The sequence below is a fragment of the Ursus americanus genome, chromosome 17 (genome assembly GCF_024610735.1).
Source record: "Ursus americanus isolate L20-20 chromosome 17, mUrsAme1.1.p, whole genome shotgun sequence".
In the NCBI taxonomy this organism is placed as follows: Eukaryota; Metazoa; Chordata; class Mammalia; order Carnivora; family Ursidae; genus Ursus; species Ursus americanus.
In genome coordinates this window covers 3,303,696-3,326,678 of record NC_142143.1, presented here as the reverse complement: position 1 = coordinate 3,326,678, position 22,983 = coordinate 3,303,696, and the positions used below count along the sequence as shown (strand labels likewise).

The 22,983-nt window shown below is 60.6% G+C and overlaps 1 protein-coding gene across 2 annotated transcripts in view; it reads right to left on the bottom strand.

Annotated features, from left to right (window-relative positions):
* CELSR1 (cadherin EGF LAG seven-pass G-type receptor 1) overlaps positions 1-17,394 on the bottom strand; it is a 134,197-nt gene extending 116,803 nt beyond the window's left edge. Inside the window, exon 1 of one of the 2 annotated variants that reach the window (XM_087868610.1) lies at positions 13,240-17,394. In XM_087868610.1, coding sequence (XP_087724736.1) covers positions 13,240-16,861 — 3,622 coding nt within the window. In that variant the 5' untranslated portion in view covers positions 16,862-17,394. The remainder of the gene's footprint in view (positions 1-13,239) is intronic. The other variant, XM_087868609.1, reaches the window with a different exon arrangement.
* Between the last annotated feature and the right edge of the window lie 5,589 nt (positions 17,395-22,983).

The window sequence follows — 22,983 nt, the reverse complement described above, 5'->3', positions numbered from 1 at the left end:
GCGGGGCGCAGGGCTGCTCACAAGATGACAAGGAGGTTGCAGGGGTTGCAGGAGCCGGCACCCTGAATTCCAGGCCGCCTCCGGGCATCCAGCCCGTGAACAAGTACCCGAAGGAAGGGTCCCGGTGACCCAGGTGACCCGGGTGGGCTTCCAGTGCAGGAGCTCACTGGGAGGAAACTCCACCTCGGAGCCAAGTCTCCAAGCTGGTGCTGACAGATCCACGGCTGAGGCTCTGGGAAGGGAGATGTTGGGGGGCGGGGGGGCAGAATTCTATTTAGGAACAGGATGTGAAGGTTGACTAAAACCTCAGGCCCAGCCTTATCTGTCCAGTCCAGGTGGAAGGGCCCCAGGTGAAGAAGATGGGGGCTGAGCCACACGTAGGGACCAAGGACAGTCTGGCGGTTCCGGAAGGGGCCCCCCCATCAGCGCCCACTGGCAGCACCCTGGACTGAAGGCCCAGGGCTCCGATGCAGTCCAGGGCATCATGTGCAAGGCACCGTCCAGCTAGGTAACAGCAAGGAAACCCACCCGGCCTGCTTTGCCCAGGCCTTTCCCCATCGGAGCACTGCAGTCCCACATTCTTTTTTTTTTTTTTTTAAAGATTTTATTTATTTATTCAACAGAGATAGAGACAGCCAGCGAGAGAGGGAACACAGCAGGGGGAGTGGGAGATGAAGAAGCAGGCTCATAGCGGAGGAGCCTGATGTGGGGCTCGATCCCATAACGCTGGGATCACGCCCTGAGCCGAAGGCAGACGCTTAACCGCTGTGCCACCCAGGCGCCTCTGCAGTCCCACATTCTGAAGCCCCTCGGGGCCCCAGCAAACTGGGCCAGCCAGGAACCCCAGTGCCAGCTGAGCACGCAACGGATGGAGGCGAGACCCCAAGGTTGTGTTTCTGGCCCTTGAGGCAGAAGCTCCAGGTTCAGTCCCTCTGCAGACAGGCAGACCTACCTGGCCCTTGGCTACGGCCAGCCCCTACAGCCCCCCGTCCTGGCACGCACCACCCCACGCCCTCCAAGAATGAGGGTGAACACCCGCCTCCCTTCCCACCAGACAGGCACCCACTACACTGCTGAAAACAGCCAATCTCGATCCGTTGGCGTAGATCAGTCTTGTCCTTTGACCACACCTCTTCAAATAACAACAAAGTAAACCAAAAAGCATACAATTGGGGGGTAGGAAAATTTCTGGAACTTAACAGCACCGATGGTGGTGCAGGCTGAGTGAATGTCCACTTGGAGATGGCTAAACAGGTGCATTTCATGTGTGCAGTGACCCGTCACACACACAAGTGAACACGCCTGCCTCAGGGATCGGAAATGCAGCCGCTGTGGGCCGCACCGCGTTCCCGGACGCCATGACCGACGTTTCCCATAAGAGTGTGCGGAGCCGACCCACGGAACACAACCTGCAGAACACGACCCACGGAACACGACCCATGGAACATCACAGGACTGCGGCCCCAGTCTGATCTCGTCAAACCAAACAGGACACGCTTTCAAAGCCCCTTCTGGCCCCGTCAACACCCCGGGGGTTTCCCAGACCCCCACTCCCGCGTGCTCCTTCGGCCCCCTGGGCAGCAGAGTCCGCTCTCTCGGGCTCTCACCAGGGTGCATAGTGGTGGCATGTAAAAACAGTTTTCCAAACTTAGGCAACACCCCGAGGGCTGGGACAGGAAGCTGGGGCACTAACGACCTCACGTCTCTCCCTGCTTGCCAAATCCACCTGCCGCTGACCCCCGGGCTCCCACCCAAATCTGTGTGGCCAGGCTCGCCATAAGACACTCTTTTCGGTCTTTCTAAGCAGTGGTTATAGGCGAAGACTCGGAGGCTGGGTTATCAGCTTCCAACAGCTCAGATGTCGAGATGCTGTTTCTGTGGAAGAATCCAGAATGTCCTGGCTGAGGCAGGCCCTCTCCGGATGGGCCACTGCACAGACAGGGGAAAACCCCTCCATGGGCTCCCCTGCCTCAGTTTCCCCGGCTGCAGGGAAAGGAGCTGGGCCCGCTTTCACACTGTTCCAACTTCGCTTTTGGTTCAAAAAACGCCAGGCCAATGGGCAGCACAAACAAGAGGAGGGAAAATAGAATCCCCACCACAAACAATGGATTTCCCAGGCAAACCGGGGACTCTCGGACAGCTGTCCCGACCCTGAAGCCCTTGGCTTCCTGCCTCCGGGGCCGCCCCAGGCTGGTTCTCCCCGCAAACAGACTCATCTAGCACTTGTCTCTTTCTACCTGGCGATAAGTGGCACCGTCCGGGGGCAGAACCCAGCCACAGGTATGTGCCCCCCACCCCGGCCCCCGGCCCCAGCCCCGCCTGCTTTCTCGGGCCTATTTGCTGCACCGTGCGCCCCCCACCCCGGCCAGCACGCTCTAACTCATCCCTGGACTTCCTGCCCTGCACACACACGCACACACCCCTGACCCCCGACGGCCACGTGCCGGATGCATAGGAAACGGCTCAGAACAATAAACCTTAATATTTTCCATTCTTTCCTCTTTGAAGATTTGGGGAACATTGAATTACACATTAGAGAATTTTCCATGCTTAGGAGAGAGAGCTAAACTGAAAGGTACCTCCCACAGCTGTGTCACGTGGCATCGCAAAGGGGGGAAGGCAGGGTGTGCTGTCATCTCAGACCATGCCTACCTGCCCCGCGTCTCGGTGCTGCTGGTTCCTACTGCGCACGCGCACCGCACGCCGCTCCTTCCTGAGTGACGCCTGGAGGCGTGAGCACCCAGCCCAACGCCGCTCCCATCCCCCCGGTGATGTGGGCAGTGGGGAGCCCGTGTGAACACAACCACAGGGAACCCTACCCTGTGCGCTATTCGGTCTCAGGGGAAGAGTCCGAGGGGAAAAGAGGACAAAGGAGAAGGATCCCGATGGGCCACGTGGCATCGCAGTCAGGGAGACCGCTCTGGCGGCCAAACTGTGGGTCCCACGGCCAAAGCAGAGCTCCGTCATCCCCCTGAAAACAAAGACGTCAGAGCTACGCATCTGAACGGGCAGACAGGTGCTGTAGCGGGTTGAACTGTGTCCCCCAAAAACATATGTTGAAGTCCCAACCCCCAGTACCTGTGAGTGTGACCCAACTTGGAAACAGGGCCTTTGCTGATGTAATGGAGATATAAATTAAGGGGGCGCCTAAGTCAGGTAAGCGTCTGACTCTTCATCTCAGTTTAGGTCTTGATCTCAGGGTCATGAGTTCCAGCCCCGCACTGGGCACAGCACGGAGCCTACTTAAGAAAGAGAGAGAGATAAATCCAGATGGGGTCAGAGAGGAGGAGGGTGGGCCCGAAACTCAGAAGGACTGGTGTCCTTAACGTGAGGGAAGATACACAGGCCACACAGGGAGAAGGCCACGTGACAACGGAAGCCTAGCTGGGGTGAGCCAGGGCAGGTCAAGACTCCTGGGGCCACTGGGAGCTGGAAGAGGCAGGTCTTCCCTAGGGCCATCCCTCTGAGGAAGACTCTGGAACTTCTCACTCGGGCCACCTCCTCTCCCAGGAGCTATAAAGCTACAGACAGAGGGCGTGCGCGTTGGTGACCCTGGTAAGTGTTGCTCCTCACCTCTCGGCATCATCCGCGGAGCTGACACCGTGTGCGGTGATCCCAAACAACCGCTCCCCCCACCTTTCCCAGGGAACATTCTGGCTTTCCGAGGTTGCTCCGGTACCTCTGGTGACAGACGTCACCTGTCCTCTGGCAGTCTGGTGGCCGTGGTAGGGTGTCCCAGGTCGCTAGCTCGAAAGAGCCGACATGAAGAGGAGTGAGGCACTGACGTGGGCACCAGACGGGCGAAGCCCCAGGCAAGGCGCTGGGTGAAAGCAGCCAGGCACGAAAGCCCACACAGGGGTGTGAGTCTGTGGCTCAGGCACCCACAGAGCCAGGAAGCTGACTGCTGCTTCCTCCCAGGGGCTGGGGCTGGGGAATGGGGAGCGACTGGGTCGCGTCCAGGGTCCCCCCTGGGGGTGACGAAAGGGCTTTAAGGGACAGAGGTGGCGGCGGTGCATCACTGTGATTGCACCAAATGCCACAGAACCGTACGCTTTAACGTGGCCAATTTCACCTCGATGAAAATGAAAGAGGAGAAAGATCAAGCCCAGCTGCTTAAAAATACACCGAGACCTGTGCATGGACCAAGTGGTACTGAACCCAAGATCCGGTCACGTGGGGAGGGGGCCGGGGGACGGGGTGAGGCTGGCGGCGAGAGCCGAGCACCGCCCCCCCCCCCCCCGCCCCACCGTGTGCAAGGACGCACAGCGGTCTGGCCCGCACCCTCGCAGGCCTCCTCCCCAGAGCAGTGGGCTCGGGCCTGCATCCCAGCCCCCAGCCCATCTACCTCCCTGCCCCTGCCAGCTGGGCTGCAGGGCACTGGGGTCCCAGCGCACCCAGCGCCCCGAGGACCCTTCCTCTCACCAGGGCTTTTAAGACAAGGTACGTGTTCATCGTGCAGCTTTTAACACACAAACACCAGAGAGATTTCACACATGTGCAGACACAAAAATGATACTGAAGTACCCGCCCCTTTGGCTGTTGGCGATGTCAGGGCGCCAGGGAGAATTCGGAAGCGCAGAAGGAGGGCCCAGGACAGGACAGAAGGGGCCGGGTGGGGCCGCTCAGCTCCGGAGGGAGCGAAGCGTCTGAAGCCACAGGCAGGGACACGTGCTCCCACACGTCCAGCCCCTGACCACTCAGAACGGCTGCGTTTCGTTAGCTTGTGTGTGCGTGCGTGTGTGTGTGTGTGTGCGCGTGTGTGCGTGCGTGTGTGTGCGTGCATGCGCGTGTGGTAAAATACACACAAAACTTAACACTTTAAAACGCTGAAGCATACAGATCAGTGGCATGAAGCACCTTCACGCCGCTGCGACCATCACCCCCATGGGCCTCCGGAACTCGACACCCTGTCCCCATCAGGCACCGGCTCCTGCTCCCGCTCCCCCCGCCCCGGCGGCCACGCTGGTGCCGGGCTGCGTGAAAGCCCCCACCCTAGGATCCTCATCACCTCCCACGATACGCGTCCTCGCACGTCTGGCTTATCTCACGAGCACGAGGGGTTGATGTTTCCTCCACGTGGTGGCACGGTCCCCACCTCCCTGCCTCTCAGGGCTGAACAAAATCGCAGACCCGCCTCTTCTGCTCATCCACGCATCTGCTGGGGACACCGGGCGCCTCCACCTTTGGACTATCGTGAGCCTGCCGCTGTGAGCCCCTCTCCTGGGCACCCCTGCACCCCCCTCCAAAGCAGAGACCTCCTCCACCACGCCGGCATGCTGGAAGCAGGGGGAGAGGCAGGAAGGACAGACGGACACAGAGGAGGAAAGGCTCCGCAAGGCGGTACAGCCGCCCTCGCAGCTGCTCAACCAACAGCCAGAAGGAAAAGTCAGGCCACAGGAAAGGGGATGGGCGGAGAGGCCAGCCACTCCTGCCACGTCCGGACAGCACACGCATCCCCCGTGCACCCTCACCACACCCTGCAGATGACCTCTGCTAGCCTGTGCCGGGGGAAACTGAGGCACAGAGCCCTCCACCACCCGCTCCATGTGCAGGCGAGGAGTGCCCCATGGGGAGGGGGGAGGGAGGGTGGGACCTGGGAAAGCCAGTAGGGCCCCTCAAGGCCAGGAAGCCCCCCTCCCCTGGGCCACCTTGGGGGGTCGGGAACAATCCAAACACCCCAAGAGAGCAAAGCTGTGCCATCAACTCCGCGGCTGCTAGGAGCCAGGCCTGAAAATCCGACACAGGGGGACGGCAGGGACGGGGGCTTGGCCGGCTCGTGTCCCCTCTAACACTTCCACACAATGACAAAGCAGGCTATGCGTCCTTTCCCACCAGTTTCTCGCCTGGAAGGTGAGGGACTATCCCCTGTCCCACAAGATCGGCGCAGAAAGCACACCAGCCCAGGGCTTGCCTGCTGCTCACCTTCGCCGATAGCCCACTGTGGACGCAGCTGTGGAAAGCAGCCACGGAAAGCAGCCACGGAGGCCGCCCCTACAGCCCCCGTGGAGGACCGGCCAGGCACTGGACAGGCTGGACGTCCCATGTCCAGTGGCCGTGACCTTATACTAAAGGCTAGCGCAACCCCATTCAGGGGAGGTCAGTGGTCCATGGTCCACTCTCAAGCCCAGCACCACGTCCCCGCCCCGAGGGATCACCACACCGGCCAACGTGACCCCACCGCGGCTGCAAAGGTTGACGCAGTGTGTCAGGTCAGGGTGGCTGGAACAAACGCTTATGCTACACAGTCTGCCTCCAAAGTGGTCAGTTAAACTGCGTGTGTCTGTGTGTCTGTGTGTCCATGTGCGTATTTGTGTGTGTGTTTGCACACGTGTGTTTGTACATGCATGTGTGTACCTGTGTCCATGTGCATATGTGTCCACGTGTGTGTGCACGGGCACATGCACACGTGTGCAGGTGCACACGTATCTGTGTGCGTGTTTGTGCATGCATGTGTGTACCTGTGTCCACGTGCATGTGTCCACGTGTGTGCATGTGCGCAGGTGCACACGTATCTGTGTGTGTTTGTGTATGCCTGTGTGTACCTGTGTCCATGTCATATGTGTGTCCACGTGTGTGCATGTGTGCAGGTGCACACGTATCTGTGTGCGTGTTTGTGTATGTGTGTGTACCTGTGTCCACGTGCATATGTGTGTCCACGTGTGTGCATGTGCATGTGTGCAGGTGCACACATATCTGTGTTTGTGCATACGTGTGTGTACCTGTGTCCACGTGCATATGTGTGTCCACGTGTGTGCATGTGTGCGGGTGCACACGTATCTGTGTGTTTGTGCATGCGTGTGTGTACCTGTGTCCACGTGCATATGTGTGTCCACGTGTGTGCATGTGTGCAGGTGCACACGTATCTGTGTTTGTGCATGCGTGTGTGTACCTGTGTCCACGTGCATATGTGTGTCCACATGTGCGCATGTGTGCAGGTGCACACGTATCTGTGTGCGTGTTTAAGAAAGAATTACGGCCCCTCTCCAGGACGTCTCCTGACGCTCCCTGGAGTGATAGAACGATCAAGGGCTGGTGATGGGCTTTTCCCAGCTCTGGAATGTCCACACCCAAAAAGGGGAACCGATTACCAGGGTATCCGCAAGTCCTTACCTGAAGTGAAAGCCTGGGAATCAGCCATAGGAGTAGACCTTCCCCCAGGGCCAAGCCCCCAGCAAGGCACCGAGGGACCCAAAGTGGGGGGCGGGGGTGTCCTGTCTTCTGCGTTGGCCTCCGCCCAGTCCCCCGAGGGAGGGCAGAGGACCGCCACAGTCTCCGCAGGGGGACCCTCCCCTGGGCCCCTCGGGCTCAGTCCACAAACCACCCACAGCCAAGCACCTGCCGTACACGAGGCCCAGGCTTGCAGGGGAAAAGCAGACGGAGTCCCCATCATCCCCCACAAATCAAGGCCAGTTCCCTGACCCTGACAACCTGGGACCCCAACCCTGCCACAGGTCCTCAGGTCACCCCAGTGACCCTCCCAGAACAAAGGCGCAGAAAGCAGCGGGTCATTCACTCCACCCCTTTAGGATCTAGGAACCCTCGGGCTTTCATGCGAACCTGTGTGTTCAGGTTACAGGACAAGAAGAAACACCAGAAAACTATGACCCCCTAGGCTGTGAGCGGAGAAGAATCATGCCAAACTCAGGAATATTTTCCACATGCTCTGCCCCACACGATAAAATCTACTTCTGTTTGCATCCGAGTGCTGGCAGGGTGGAGGCCCGTGGCCCCGTGCCATACAACACACTGTTTGGGGCACGGCCGCGGCTGCCAGGCCCAGGCAGCCCCCGTCCCACCGACCCGGTCCCGCACAGGTTTCCACTCTCGGGCATCACCAGCGACCGGTGTGTGCGTCCACCTGGCCCCGAGTGGACTTTCCAACAGGGGCACCGGGTCCTGGACGGAGCCTGGGCGTCGCCAACAAGCCACCAAAGCCAGTCGATTTCCAGACGTGATCTCTGGACCCCCCTTCCTCCTTCCAAGGGGCTCACCTGCCTGTGGCTCTTCCCACATTTCAACAAAGTCTCCCTGTCGCTCTAGGTGGTAGGTGGGACCACCAGGGGACTTCATGTCGCCAGGTAACCAGTGCTGAGGTGGGCTGCCCGGGCCCTCAGCAGTCCAGGCCCCCCTGTGGCCTTGGCCCCCCGCCCACCCTCCCCTGCTCCCCCGCTCCCCCATCACAGGTCCTGCGAGTCAAAGAGGAGTAGAAGCGACCCTCCCGGGCAGCCCCGTCTATACTCGGCGTGGCCACAGCAGGCACCGCACTGCCATCGAGGCCTCTCCCCGCTCCCAGGGCCCCTGGAAGGTGCTAATGCCCACACTAGGTGAATACCTGAGCAGGCAGACAGAGTGACCGATGGCCAGCGTGGTGGTGCGCATTAACCCGTCAAGCCCTCCCAGCCCTCAACCCAGCCTAGGTCACCGCAGGCTCCACGTCCCCACGGCCACCTCCCTGTCCTCAGCCTCGCCCCCTCACCCCTGCAAGCCTACCCTCTGCTCCTCAGAGTGGCTCCCCAGCCCCCCACCATTCTGGCTCTCACGGAGGCCACCAAGGACCTCTCTTTGGTTAATTCAAGCTACATCTCTGTCCCCAGGCTCCCTGACCCCCCCCCCCCGTGACCCATTTTGGGACCCTCAGCCCCAGAGCCCCAGACCCTCCAGTTTTTCTCTTGTGTGTGGCTACTCTGGTCCCAGCTCTGACGGAGATCCAACCCTGCCCACAGGCCACTCGGGCCGTGGCTCCCATTCCTGTCACGCGCATCCCCTGCCCGAATGCCCTCACACCCTGCAGACTGCTCACTGACCACCCCCAGCCGCAGTCGTCCTCTCTGTCACTCCTGAAGCCATGCTGACCACCTCTGGGCAGGGCTCCAGCTGGCCCCTCTGCCCAGACCTGCGTGTCCAACCATCATAGTGACAAAGGTCAAAGGTGCCCCAGCCGCACATGGTCTCACAGTCCTCCCCCCAAGGCCTGACTCCCCTGCAAGGACCCCTGGCTCCGTGAGCGTCCCTCCCTCACCTCTTCCTCATGCTCCCGGAGTCTGTTTATTCTGGAAAGCACAGCCTGAGAGAACATGGCTTGGAAGTCATGGGTTCAAACCCCAGCAAGCAGCTGCCGTCAAGCCTCCAGGGCCCCGGTTCGCTCCGGCAGGATCACGCCATGTGCAGACAGGTAGTGCCCGGGGAGGCCCCGGCAGGCAGGGCACAGGGGCCATCTAGCCCATCACTGCCCACACATCTGCCCATCTACCCTCACAGAGCCCACCCTGTCCACCCACACTCCTCGGCCACCCCTACGCTTCCCTCCACCCTCGGAGCTCCCCGCCTACAGCCACCTCCCCACCGGCAGCTCAGACACACCCGGTCCTCCCTCGAACCTCCCTGAACGGCCACCAAACCCTCCAGAGTCGGCCCTCCGCAGGTCTGGGGGTTTCCGCCACACCCACTCCCCTGCCAGGAAGGCACTTTGCGCTCATGACCGGAGTCCCCACGCCCCCCCTTCTCTGCATCTCCCTCCCCTCGATCTCAGTTCTGCGTTCATCTGCGTTCATCTGATCCTCTGTCCCCCACCAACTTCCGGGAGAACAGGGCCACACTGGCTCTCCAGGGCCTGGCACACAGTAAGTGCTCAGTGAAAGAATAAACACACTTCTGGCTTGGAGCCAGTGTTTCTGAACGGACGCTAGCAAGTGACCATCCCAGAGTTACGGAAAGCCCTTCGATGCTAACCGGCTGTGAGAAGCCCCGAACTCTCCCGGGGCACTTGGAGTCACTGAGAACCCAACTCAAGAGCTACGACGGCTTCAGCTGGTCACCTTCTTCTCCCCGTGCGATCCGGGAAGGGCTCTAACAGCAAGCATCCAGGCGCTGCCTGGTACAGCGGCCACCCCTTTACTTCCTTGTCTGCAATCACCAACGGAAAAGTGCCCGCGAGATCCTGTACTGAACGGGGCAAAGACTTTCTAAAGCTTCCTCAGGCCTGGACGGCTTCATGCCACATACTCCCCACCCAGGTAAACCACAGAAAGCTGCTCAGTCTTTTTTTATTTTTTTTAAGTAGGCTCCATGCCCAGCACGGACCCCGACGCGGGGCTCGATCTCAAGACCCCGTGATCAAGACCGGAGCTGAGACCAAGAGTCTGATGCTCAACTGACTGGGCCACACAGGCGCCCCGAGGTTGCTCGGTCTCGTTTCACCGCGTTGCACCATTTCCGGCGTGTCTGAGCGCCGTGTCAACTGGTCATTCTTGCCCCACACGTGCTGATATCCCCACATCCATGGGTGCACAACGCCCACAAACACAGGGTCGTTTCCCACTAAGAGCCACGTTCCACAATGCGTGGCCTAAGGCCCTAACCCCACAGGCACACACATGTTCCAGCTGGATGAAAAATGCCGATGTTGTGGAAAACTGACATCCAGAAAGATCAGAGAAAAGTATGTGGTGCTTGAAGGGTCCCACGGGGTTAGCGGCCGTACCACTTTGAAAAACTCAAACATGGATTTTATACGACATCCGTAAAAAGGTCCCAATCACAGAATTTTAAACCTCATTCAAAAACCGTCGCAGAGAAAATGATCATTTTGTACGGCTGGACGTCCTCCAAAAATGGCAGTTATTTGAATGTGACTATTTCCGAATTCAAAAAACATTTTCAAAAGGTGTTTGTTCTCGGGCGGCTACGTAAAAGCATCAGTATTATCCACTCACAGTCGAAACGCTCCTAGCACATAAAACCCTTGGCCTGGCAAAAGGCAAGGCCCTCCGGGTCCCCCGGCCCTCTCTCAGGCCCTCTCTCAGCGGCTCTCTTCTGGAACCACTCCCTCCTGCAGGCCCTCCCCCATGCACAGCCCTCCCTCCCGGGGCCCTCCCCCCTGCCTGGCCATCTCAGGCCCTCCCCTGGAGCACCTTCCCAGCAGGCCGCAACCCCTCCCGGCCAGCCTGGCTCCCACAGAACCTCGAGGGCGGTAATAATGCATCAGAGGCTTTAGGGCATGGCTGTAAATCCAGAAAAGCCAATAACACTTCAATGAAAACAGGGTGTGAGTCCCAAACTACAGCTTTCTCCATTGTCCCTTTACAAAACCTAAGAATCCCCCTCGGCTCATTCAAAGACTGACCTTTCTGTCCTGTTCTGTTTCTGTTTGCAACCACAGATTTGAGAGTTCCCGGCCATCTGGCCTTTTGCTTCGCCCAAGCACTCAGCAGCGGTCAAGGGGTCTGAGGGTCGTAGCGCACCCCGAGAGGCCCACGTCAAACCCCAGCAGGGATTCGGCACTGAGCGAGGATTCGGCGCTGGAATAGTCAACACAGCAACGCATTCCTCGGGAAGCTTCTCGCAGGCGAGGATCCTGACACTGCTCACCTCCCAGTTACCAGAGGGATACGTGTCAGTGTCACTGCAAGAGTTTATAAATCTGCCTGCTATCCGATCAGAACCCAGGGGGAGGGAACCACTTATTCCTGGGGGGATCCACACAGGAGCCCAGTGCCTGAGTGGCGGAAGCGTTTTGTCACCGCAGGATCAGAGCCCGGCCCTGGGTCACCGACACCACAGAGACAGTCCCCTGCGTAGCATGGATCCCCAGCCCACCTTCGACTGTGGTCCCGGCCGGGGGCCCTCCAGGTAGGCAAGCCAGCTCTCAGTAACTACGCTCTGGTGAATGAAATCCATCCTAAGCCCTGTTATCCGGCTGCCACAGGGGGGCCCACATTCCTGATGCCTCAGACACACACAGCATCCTTGCTTCCACACGCACTGTTCCCGCTAACGCCCCGCGTGTCCCCTGTGCAATCAAACCCCACGAAGTTGCCAAGGCGTCTCTGCACGGGCTGCTTTCCACTGTTTTATCTGGCAGTTCAAGCAGTATAAGGAAACAAAACTGTGCAAATGCAAATGGGAATTTAGGAAAGAGAGTTATTTTTTTTGTAACTGGTCATTGCTTGGAATACCCATAACCCTGGTTAACAACTTCCCCTAAGCGCCTCTTCCGTATTCCCTACGCATATGCACACCCCTACAAAACCTAAAATATTCTCCTGCAGACAAACTATCAGCATAACCAAAACCCATGGAGAGGGACTGCATCACTTCAAAACTGGACGTGTACGTTCCGGATCTTACAAGCAAACACCTGGAACAGTACCTGCTTGCTACCCAACCCTTAGAGTAGAACGACTGATAATCCACTGTGAAAACAAAACAAATCAGAAAACTAACTTTTTAATTCTTGCAGAGCTCCCACAGTAACACTATGTTGTAATAACTTATTGTTTAAATAAGTCAACCGAAACATTGACTCAAACACCCACAGGTCCAAGCCTCTCTGGGTGATAGTTTGGTCTCATAATTAAGGTCACCTGTCTGCATCAGGCCCCCTTAAGGAGCTGCTGCGTCTCCCAATTCCCACACCCTCTATTAATATGTCCCCTCTCCCTGGCCCTACGGGTCCTGCCTGGCACTCGGGGGTCGGCAGCATGCAGCGCCAACTCTTTGCTGCCGAGCATTAGGCTGGCTGAGCTGAGACCACCTTGCTCTTCTGCTCACCTCCAGCCCCAGAGCGGGCCAGCTGGATTCCCACACTGGCTCCACCACCAAACTGGGCAGGCCTCTAAGTAACACCCAAATTATAAGCCCGTGTCCAGGAGCAGAAGCCAAGATCAAACGAGGCTATGCTTTTCAAAGAGCTCCCAGACAGACGAGCACACATAAGCTGGATTGTTATTATCTGGAGGAGACAGAAAAGAGACACCACGGGAATGAACTCCAGCCATATTACAGGGTGACTCAGGGAACCATCCAGCAATTTCCATCCAGCACGTGGGGCGGGCAGTGACCTTTGATCTTTCCAGACAGGCGGATGGCTGACTGCAGAGCATCGCCAAGCAAATGAGACAACTCAAAGATAACCGTGGAGACCAACTTCTAATAGCACAATCGGGAGCCACAGCCCGCTGAGGAAAGCACCAAAGAAAAAGCCCCGGTCTTGAACTTGAAGCAGCCCAGGCCTGCTCCCAGCAAAAATGCTGAGGGCAACAGTGCCGTACCCCTCCCACTCCCTTGGCTTAAGCGGGGAGCACGCCCCCAGCTCGCGGCACCAACCATCCAACCGGAGGCCACAAATCCCCAAAGAGTTGCCTGGGCCCTGCCCAGATGCGCCCCGGCACGTCGGGCGGGCCCCCCGCAGGTCCCTGCAGCTCTCCGGGTAGCCTAGCAGGGGCCCTGCCGGCCACTCACCAGAAACAGACACCTCCATGAGCGCCTCCAGCGGCCGGTTGTTGTCCAGGTCCCGGCTGAGCTGCAGCTCGCCGGTGGCAGGGTCCAGCAGCAGCAGCTGGAGCTCATTGCCCTGCAGGAAGGTGTAGTTGAGGCTGTCGGAGAGGTCGGGGTCGTGCGCGGGGATGCGGCCGATCACGCCCGTGGGGAAGCTGTTGGACTTATTGGTGACGTAGTTGTTGAAGAGGATCTGGAAGTCGGGCAGCACGGGCGGGTTGTCATTCTGGTCCAGGAGGCGGATGTGCACGGTGGCCCGGCTCACCAGCGGGGCCGAGGTGGCCTGCACCACCAGCACGTACTCCCGCCGGACCTCGAAGTCCAGCTCAGCCAGGGCGCGCAGGTCGCCGCTCAGCAGATCGAGCTGGAAGACCTCGGGCACGTTGCCCTCCACGATCTGATACATGATCTGGGCGTTGGGGCCTTCGTCGGGGTCATTGGCACGAATCCTTGCCACCACGGACCCCACGGGGCTGTTCTCCTCCACAAACAGCTCCAGCTCGTCCCTGTCAAACACTGGGGGGTTGTCATTAATGTCCAAGACGCTCACCTGGATATCCACTGAGGCGCTGAGGGGCGCGGGGCTCCCCCGGTCCACAGCCAGGGCCCGGAGGTTGTACACGGCCACGTTCTCCCGGTCCAGGCGGCGCTGCGTCCGGATCACGCCGGACGTGGGCTCGATGTAGAAGTCCCCATCACCATCGTCCCCACCCTGGAAGGTGTACAGCAGCCGGCCATTGGGGCCTGAGTCCCGATCTGTGGCCGAGATCTGCAGGACGCTGGTGGATGGCGGCGCATCCTCAAAGACGGAACCCTGGTAGAAATCCCGCAGGAAGCGGGGTGCGTTGTCGTTGGCGTCAAGGATGAGGATCTCCAGGGAGGTGGTGTCGGACTTTTGAGGGATGCCATTGTCCTGAGCGGTGATGGCCAGCGTGTAGGCGGCCTGGTCCTCATAGTCCAGCTCGGTCATGGTGTAGATGGTGCCAGTGTCCGGGTCGATGCGGAACTGCGGAACGGGGTCCTCCAGCACGTAGGTGATACGTGCATTCTCACCCGTGTCCTCGTCCGTGGCACTGATGGTGGCAATGGAGGTGCCCACTGGCCGGTCCTCACTGACACTCACGGTGTAGTGTGAGCTCTGGAAGACCGGCCGGTGGGTGTTGGCGTCGGTGACATTGATGAAGACCTGTGCGGTGTGCGAGCGGGTGCCGTCGGACGCAGTCACTGCCAGCACGTACTGCCGCTCCTGCTTGTAATCCAGCGGCAGCGCCAGCGTGATGAGGCCGCCGCCACTCTGGCTGCTGAGGGCAAAGCGGTTGCGGGTGTTGCCGCCCGTGAGCTGATAGGTGATCACGCTGTTGGCGTCCCGGTCTCGCGCCCGCAGGGTCAGCACGCTGCTGCCCACAGCCGCGTCCTCATTCAGACGCAGCTCGTATACTGGCTGCGTGAACACTGGGTCGTTGTCATTAACGTCCAGCACCGTGATGGACACACTGGCGGAGGAGCTCATTGGGGGGGAGCCGTGGTCCACCGCCTCCACCCCGAAGCTATAGTGCTCCACGTCCTCGCGGTCCAGCTCCGCGCACACTGTGATCCAGCCAGAGCTGTTGTGGATCTGGAAAGGGAAGTCCGGGGCAGAGGCAGCGTCCTGGGATGCAGGGCCGCCCCCACCCACGGCGGTGGAAGCGGTGTCCACCAGGCGATAGCGCAGTCGGGCGTTCTCACCTGCGTCTGCGTCCACCGCCTGAATGTGCAGCACGGAGTGGCCGAGGGGCACGTTTTCCAGCACAGCTGCCTGGAAGGGGCTGCTCACAAAGATGGGGGCGTTGTCATTCACGTCCAGCACCTGCACCAAGACCAGCCCCGAGGAATTGATGAGGGGAGGCCGGCCCCCATCCTGGGCCTTGATGCGCAGCGTATACTCCCTGATGGCTTCAAAGTCCAGCGGGTTGATCACATCCAGGCTGCCGCTCAAAGAATGCAGGTAGAACTGCCCCTTCAGGTTCCCGCTGACGATGCTGTAATGGATGGCCGCGTTCTGCCCTTGGTCCCGATCAGTGGCCTGCACGCGCAGCACAGGTGTGTTCACTGCCACGTCCTCGGGCACCTGCACCACGTAGCGCTTCTCGCTGAACTGGGGGTAGTTGTCATTCTCATCCTCCACCACTATGTGCACGGTAGCAGTGGCGCTGAGTGGGCCCGGGTTGCGGCCCTGGTCGTTCGCCTCCACCAGCAGCTGGTACGCAGCCGCTTCCTCCCGGTCCACCGCCGCCCGTGTGCGCACCACGCCCGAGCGCGCGTCGATCTCAAAGACGCCGCCCGCGCCTTCCAGCAGGCGGTAGCGCATATTGGCGTTGGAGGGCGCGTCGCCATCGGTGGCACGGATGGTCAGCACCTCGTAGCCCACCTCGAGGTTCTCACGCACGCGCTCACGGTACTCGGACTGCTCGAAGACCGGACTGTGGTCGTTGGTGTCGCTGACTGTGACGGTGAGGTAGGTGGCGGCCGAGCGCCGCGGTGAGCCGTGGTCCACAGCGCTCACCTTGAGCACATGCGTGTCCTTGGTCTCGCGGTCCAGTGCGCGGGCCGTGCTCACCGCGCCCGTGGCGGTGTCTATGAGGAAGTAGCCGTTGGAGCGCTCATCGAACAGTGCCTCCATCTGGTAGCTCAGGCGCCCAGCCTCGCCCTCGTCCGGGTCGTGCGCGCGCAACTCGATGACCGTGGTGCCCGCCGGCTCGTTCTCGGGCACTGATACTTGGTAGCTAGGCAGCGGGAACTGAGGGGTCGTGCTGCCGCCAGCGCCCCGCCGAGCCCGCCGCGCCGCCACGGCCCCGGCCCGGGGCTGGGGCTGGGTCGGCGGCGACTGCGACAGCGACAGCGCCGGGGAGGGTGTCCCCGCGGCCGCCTCCAGCGCCAGCTCCACCTGGATGGCGCCGGCCCCGCGCCGCAGGGCGCACAGCAGGCGCAGGCGGGCCGAACCCCCGGGCAGCAGGCAGACGGATCGGCGTGGGCAGCGGAGTCCGGGGTGCGGCGGGCAGCTACAGGCGGGGAAGGTGGTCAGGGCCGTGAGCGCCGAATGCAGCGTGGCCCCGCCAGTGTCGCCGCCGCCGCCGCCGGGGGCCGGGAAGCAGAGCACTGCGCCGGGCCCCGGCACCGTGAGCACAGCCCGCGCCCGCAGCTCGGCGCTGGTAGGCGGTCTGCGCCGGAGCCGGGCGCCGCAACCCGGGCCATGCGCGCGCACCCTCAGGCGGAGGCTCAGTGCCGTCGGGGCACCGCGGGCCGCCAGGCGGACGAGCAGCGGCAGCGGGCGGCCCCCCAGGCGCACGCAGCCCCGGGGCCCTGCTCCAGGCCCGCGCCGCCGCCCCGCCAGTCGCCCGTCTCGGCTCACGTCCAGCAGCTCCCGGAGCGCCCGGGGCGTGCGCGCGGCGTCCAGCGCGTAGGTCCAGCCTGGCCCGAGGGCGAAGGCGCGGGCGCCGCCGGGCACGCGCAGCTCCCAGGCAGCCGCTCGCAGCCCCAGCGCGGGTAGGGCGGCGGCCGCAGCCAAGAGCAGCAGCGCGGGCAACACAGGAGGCGGCGGCGGCGCCATGGCCCGGAGCCCGAGCTCGAGCCCGAGCCGGGCGCCCGAGCACAATCCATGCACCCGGCGCGGCTCCGCATCCACCCGGCGCGGCCGGGGGAGGGCTCCCGCACGCCCCGCGCCGGGCCCTCGGGACGGCCCGCGCCCTGCCTCCCCGGGGGCCCCGGCGGGGACACCGCGGGCCGCGCTCCCGGTCTCCGCCGCAGCTTCCACTTCGAGAGCACTTTGCGAAAGTTTGCGAAGTTGGTTTCAAGATGGCTCCTCTGCGCGTCCCGGGAGGGCGCCGCGCATCAACCTGCGGTGGCGGCGGCTCCCGGCGGCTCCAGGTGGTTCCAGCGCGGGCTCGGCCAGGCGGCGTGGGAAGCGGGGCGGGCCCGAAGCAGGGCGGGGGCAGCGCTCCCGGAGCGGGCTGGGCCGCACCGCGCCGCTCAGACCCCGGCGGCAGGCTGCTGCCTGGGCGGTGCGCTCCGCCAGCGCCCCCTCTGCCCGCGCTCTCCCCGCCCCCGGCCCAGCTGGGCCCCGCCCCCGGCCCCGTCGCGTATTGTTCGGCCCCTGGGGGGAGCCGGCCCGGAGGTGCGCGGCGGGAGGATCGCTATGGAGACGCTGGGGCGCAGCCGGGGCGAGGGTAGGAGGCTGGGCCCTCTCCCCTGCGGCCTCCCCACCGGACCTCCCCGGGGGGCGTGGCCGAGGGACCCGGGCCGGGAAAGGCGGGGCAGGGGGGCCCCCCGGCGGCCGCTACCAGTGGGGCGGTGGCTCCGCTGGTCCCGCGCCCGGCGCGTTCCGAAGCTCCCCCCAGCACGACCACGCGGACTGATCCGCGGAGGGCGCCGCCCCGGCCGCAGCGCAAGTTGGTCCCGGGAGGGGAGAGGGCGGGTGCGGAGGTGCCCGGGAGCGGCCCTGATTGCCCGCCCCGGGTCGGGGACGGCGGCAACGGCCGGAGGGAGGTTACACACTCACAGCACAACGCGGGAGGCTAAAGTGCTTCACCCCGACAAAACTTTGAAACGCAATCGGCAACTAACCGGATTCGGGTCCCCTCGGGTTTAAAGCGCAACTTTTAAACAAAAAGGAAAACAGCCTGGGTTGACATTTGGGATTTGGAGTGGGAACACTGGAGGGGACCAGCCGGAGCGTTCGTGAACACGCGGTCCGGGTCCCAGGGCCTCTCGGCTCCTCCCAAAGCGCCCGGCTCCTCCCGAAGCGCAGCGGCCGGGAGCGGAGAGCCACCTGCGGGCGATTTACAAGTGTGGCAGCACCCCTTTCACCACCTCCCCGCTCCCATCTCCTGCGGGGAAGAGCCGGGTGGGGGGTGGAAGGGAGCTTTGGAACGGGCTTCCGCACCGCAGCTTCTGCGGGAAACAGATGGGGGTGGGGGCTTTAGAACTAAGCGGACGCCCCGCCCCCCCCCCCGCCGCCTCCTGCGGAGCACGGCTTAGAGGGCGGGGGTTAGGACTGTCGGACCCCTCACCTCCCGAGCGGCCTTAGGACTGTGCCATCCCAGGCTGGAAAGATGCACTCGCCCTCAGCAGAGCTCGGGGCGCCGGAACTCCTCTCCAGCCCCTTGGCCCTTCGGTCTTCATCCCTGAAGGCTCCACCGGGTCGGTCCGGTAGAGAGACAAGGGTGAGAGATGTTTCAAGAAGGTCCTTTGGACACGGGAGGTTCCGGCCACCACATTTCTAAGCTGAATGCAGATGGGGGTGTGGGGCGGCGAAAAATTAACTCAAACAATATTGCTCAAAGTTGCCGGTTACAATGTCTTTAGGCTAAAGCCAAATACGAGCATTTTCTTCCCCTTGGCAAGACTTAAAGAGGTTATTACTAGCCTTAAAGGTAGATTTGCTTTAGAATCTTTTAATCTGGGAGTTTCCACTGGCAAGCCCTTTCGCGGAAATGTGTGCGTGGAGGGAAGAGAAGGAAGGAGAAAAGTTCATCCTTCAAGTGTAAACGTCCAGGACATCCCGGGTCTGTCCTTCCTCTTGGTTGGGGAGGATCAGAGGGCAGGAGTTTGAGGGTGGGGAGGGCAGGGAGGACCCGGAGGCTAGAGCTTTGCAGTGGAAATCTCCAGGCGAGGGTGAGGGGAGAGCAGGGGGACTCACGCTGGAGAGAACCCCAACGTTCCTGTCTCTCAATAGGACTTAAGCAGGTTGGGTTGGGTTTATATAAACAAAAGGTTCTGTTGCACTGTGCTTGCTGGTGTTTGAAACTTCAAATGCAGTGAACGAGTTTGGGTGTGGGCATGCCTTCCTGGAATAAGACACCTGCAGCCTGCAAGGTAACCGCAAGGACTGCTCTGCGCCACTTCCTGGTCCCAGGGACGGGAAGGAACGCGTGGACAGATCTCGCTAACATGATGTCCGGGAAAGGCCAAGAGACAGCGCTGTTCCAGTCACATCCGGGTCCAAAGCAGGCCCAGACTGTGTGTTTAGGAATGCACACCAGCAGGAGAAGATTTGGGAACTGCAGCGGGGTGACCTGAGCCAGGTCAGAAGCGCTGGGGAGCAGGGACACGAGGGGTCGTGGAGTGTGGGCTGTATGATCATACATTGAACTCTGCACACGTGCTTGCCGCACCTCCCCATGCGCATGCGCGCTGTGTCCACAACGTGAAAGAGTAGGAATGGGGATAAAACAGCTGCAGCTCCTGCCGGGTCGCAGGGACGCCAGCTGCGCGAGCAGCACAGCACACCTCTCAAAGGGCTGGCGCCTTGCAGGGGTCGCGTTCCAGTTCTAACACTAAGTACTTCTGTGACCTTCGCCAGGGCCCAAGTCTGGAGGACATACTGGAGTAGGCTAGATCCCTAGCGTTGTTGCAGGGTTATTAAGGCGGCAAAGGGTCCCTAGCCAGCTCAGTCCGCGGACCGTAAAACTCTTGATCTCGGGGTTGTGCGTTCAAGCCCCATGTTGGGTGTAGAGATTACATTAAAAAGAAAAAAAAAAAAAAAAAAGACTGCATTAAGAGCCTGGCACAGGCCTGGTTCGGGTGATCTACCAGGGGCTAACCTCTCCTGCTACTGTGTCATTGTCCCTGAGCACAAGGTCATGGGTCATGGCTGTTTCATCACTGCCTGGGTGCTCATGGCTGAAATGGTGAGCTGAAGGCCGCATGCCCGTGTCCCTGCTCATGGAGAGGCAGAGGCTGTGACTTTCATCCCGTTTCTGGGCGGGGGATGCTGTCTGTGCTCAGCCCCTGATCCAGTCCAGTCTGTGTTCACAGAAAGTGAACTGAGGCCCCGCCCCCAAGGCAGGTGCCTGGGGCTTCAGGAAAGGGCTCCCACATCTGGTGGCCTATCTGGCACCAACTGTAGGGCTGTGGGACTCACCAGCCCTCCCCCCAGGGGGTGGCTCCAAGTACTGTCCTCCCTCCCCCCCACCTGCCCACCATCTCTGTGGACCAACAGCCCACTCGTTGCCTCTGGGGCCCCTCCGGGCGGGGGTGGGGCCTGTGTCTGGAGCGGGAGGTCTAATGCTGTTCTGTGTGCCTGCGGCCACTGCCCTTCCCCAGGCTCGGGGCGCAGTGAATGTAATTGATGTTTATATTTTGCACACGCCCTGAAATGCTTCACGGAAAGTGAGTGCTTTAAAAAAATTTTTTTTGAAGGCAGAAGCTGTGGCTCTCTAATGTTGTACGTGTTCAGAAACGCATCTCGAAACACTTTTTGCTAGGGGCTCGAACCAGAACCCGCATGAATTCCGGAATCTGCTCCTTACACAAAAAGTCCATGAGCCGATCTTTCAATGGTGAGGAGGTCAAAGAAACACCCAGCGGGAAAGCCGAAAAGCGAGTCCAGGCTGGGCCCCCGCTTTGCCCTGTTTTTGGAATTCAGAGGGAAAAACCTCTTGCAAACAGAGTTGGTCGAGCCCCTCTTCCCACCCCCAGTGGCCCTCGCCTTTGGTGGGGTTTGATTGGTGGGAAATCCTGAAAGTCAAAACACAGAACAAAGAGGAGAACTTGACAGAATCAGAATGTTGGAAGAAGCAAGAAGGGGAAGGAGATTTGGAACCCAGTCAAGAACTTTCATGTACTAGAGCTCCCCTGAACGACCCAGATGTCATTAGGACAAAAAATAAAATTGTTGTCCTGGTTGGAAGTTGCCAGAACCTTCTAAATAGAAATGCTGCTGTTTCTTTCAGGCTCCCAGGCCCCTGGACTGGGGTTTACGGCCCCTGGGTCCCCTGGGTGAAGGTCCCTCCTGGCAGCTTGACTCCCTCAGGTGCTCCCTGAGAGGCCAGCACCTAACCAGTCTGCACCAGGCCCGCCTCTGGCCAGGCCTCAGCTCTAGGAAGGTTTTGGAAGGCTCTGGAATCTGGCTGGGCAAGCCCCGCAGTCCCAGTCTTCAGGCTGATTGGAAGCACTGTGAGCACAGGGTGGTGGGCACAGAACTTGTGGCCCCAGGCAGCCGTGGCATCTCCGGGGAGCCTAGGGTTGGAGGCAACAAGGGACCTCGGCCCCACTCTCGTCCCCAGGCGCACTGAGCCAGTCCTGACAGGCCCACCTGGGCCCCCTCGGGCTGCACTGGCCTCTAGTGGCCAAGCACAGTCGCTGCCGCACCGGAGACTCCCTCCCTGCACAGGGGCCCAGCTAGTGACCTCAGGGAGCAGATGGCCAGATGGCAACAGGCCCAAGCATGGGCTCCGGTACGCACACAGCTGCTGCAGCCCTGAGAGCATGTGGTCTCTGCTGGCCCTGAGCCACCTGGCCACACGGCCTCCTGACCACACGGCCACGCTGGGGCTCCGGGGACTCTCTGTAGGTGAGGGGGGCCCCTCCCCCTCTGCTGGACCGAAGCTCAGAGCGCATGCCCCATGGGGTGGGAGGGCAGGTGCTGGAATTCAAACTCAGACACCTCGGGTCTGGTCACCAAGCCCCGGAGAATGACCTGAGCTGGGAGACCAGGAAGGGCCAATCCAGTCCGAGCCCCTGCAGGGGACGGGAATAAGGCCGGAGGGGGCTCCCAAGGACCGAGGAAGGCCTCCAAAGGCAGGACGGAGCCAAGCGGAGACTGCTTTGGTGGTGGGAGAGGGGGATGCAGGTGCCCCCCCCCCAAGACTCAGCACTTGCCTGGCACAGTGTGGAGGTACTTGCTTCTGTCATTTCCTGCCCCCGCCACACACCCCCACGTCTCAAAGCCAATGCGGGGAAGCACATCATCTTCCTTGATTCTTCTTCCCCTCTGCATATCTCCCTTCTTGTTCTTAAGGATATACTTTACACAGGGGCGCCTGGGGGGCTCAATCAGTTAAGTGTCTGCCTTCAGCTCAGGTCATGATCCCAGGGTCCTGGGGTCGAGTCCCGCATGGGGCCCCTGCTCAGCGGGGAGTCTGCTTCTCCCTCTGCCTGCTTCTCCCCTGGCTAGTGCTCTCTCTTTCCCTCTCTCTGACAAATAAATAAATAAAGCCTTTTTTGGAAAAAGGGTATATTTTACACAGCATAAAATTCACCCTTTTTAAGGTGTATGACTCAGTGTTTTTTAGTATATTCACGAAGTTGTGCAACCATCACCACTCTCGAACCCCAGAACGTTGTCATTGCCCTGAAAAGACACTTGTACCATTAGTAGCATCCTGCTTAGCAGGGAGTCTCCTTCCCCCTCTCCCTCTGCTGCTCCCCCTACTTGTGCTCTCCCTCTGTCTAATAAATACAATCTTTTAAAAAATAAAAATAAATGATAATTTTTTAATTGCACACAAAATCTTTTTTGAAACTATTCTTTTTTTTTTAAGATTTTATCTATTTATTTGAGAGCAAGAGAGCATGCACGGAGGGAAAGGAAGAAGGAGAGTCCCTGCTGAACGGAGCCCGACACGGGCCTCAGTTCCAGGACCCTGAGATCATGACCTGAGCCAAATGCAGACGCTTAACCAACTGAGCCACCCAGGCACCCCAAAATTACTCTTTATTTTTATATTTTGACATTGTGACCCCAACCACCCTGTCTTCAATGGCTCACAGGGGACTTTCCTGGGTCCCTACTAGGTACAGGGAGGGTCACTAACGCTGCCCCAGGCAGGATTGGCAGAGTGAAGTGGGAAGCCCCCCCAGGACCCTCCCCTGTGGGGGAGGGCTCCCCCCCACAGCAGCCAGGTGGCCAGGGTACTCCAGGGGCCTGGTATGCTGCCCCTGGGGTTCTCC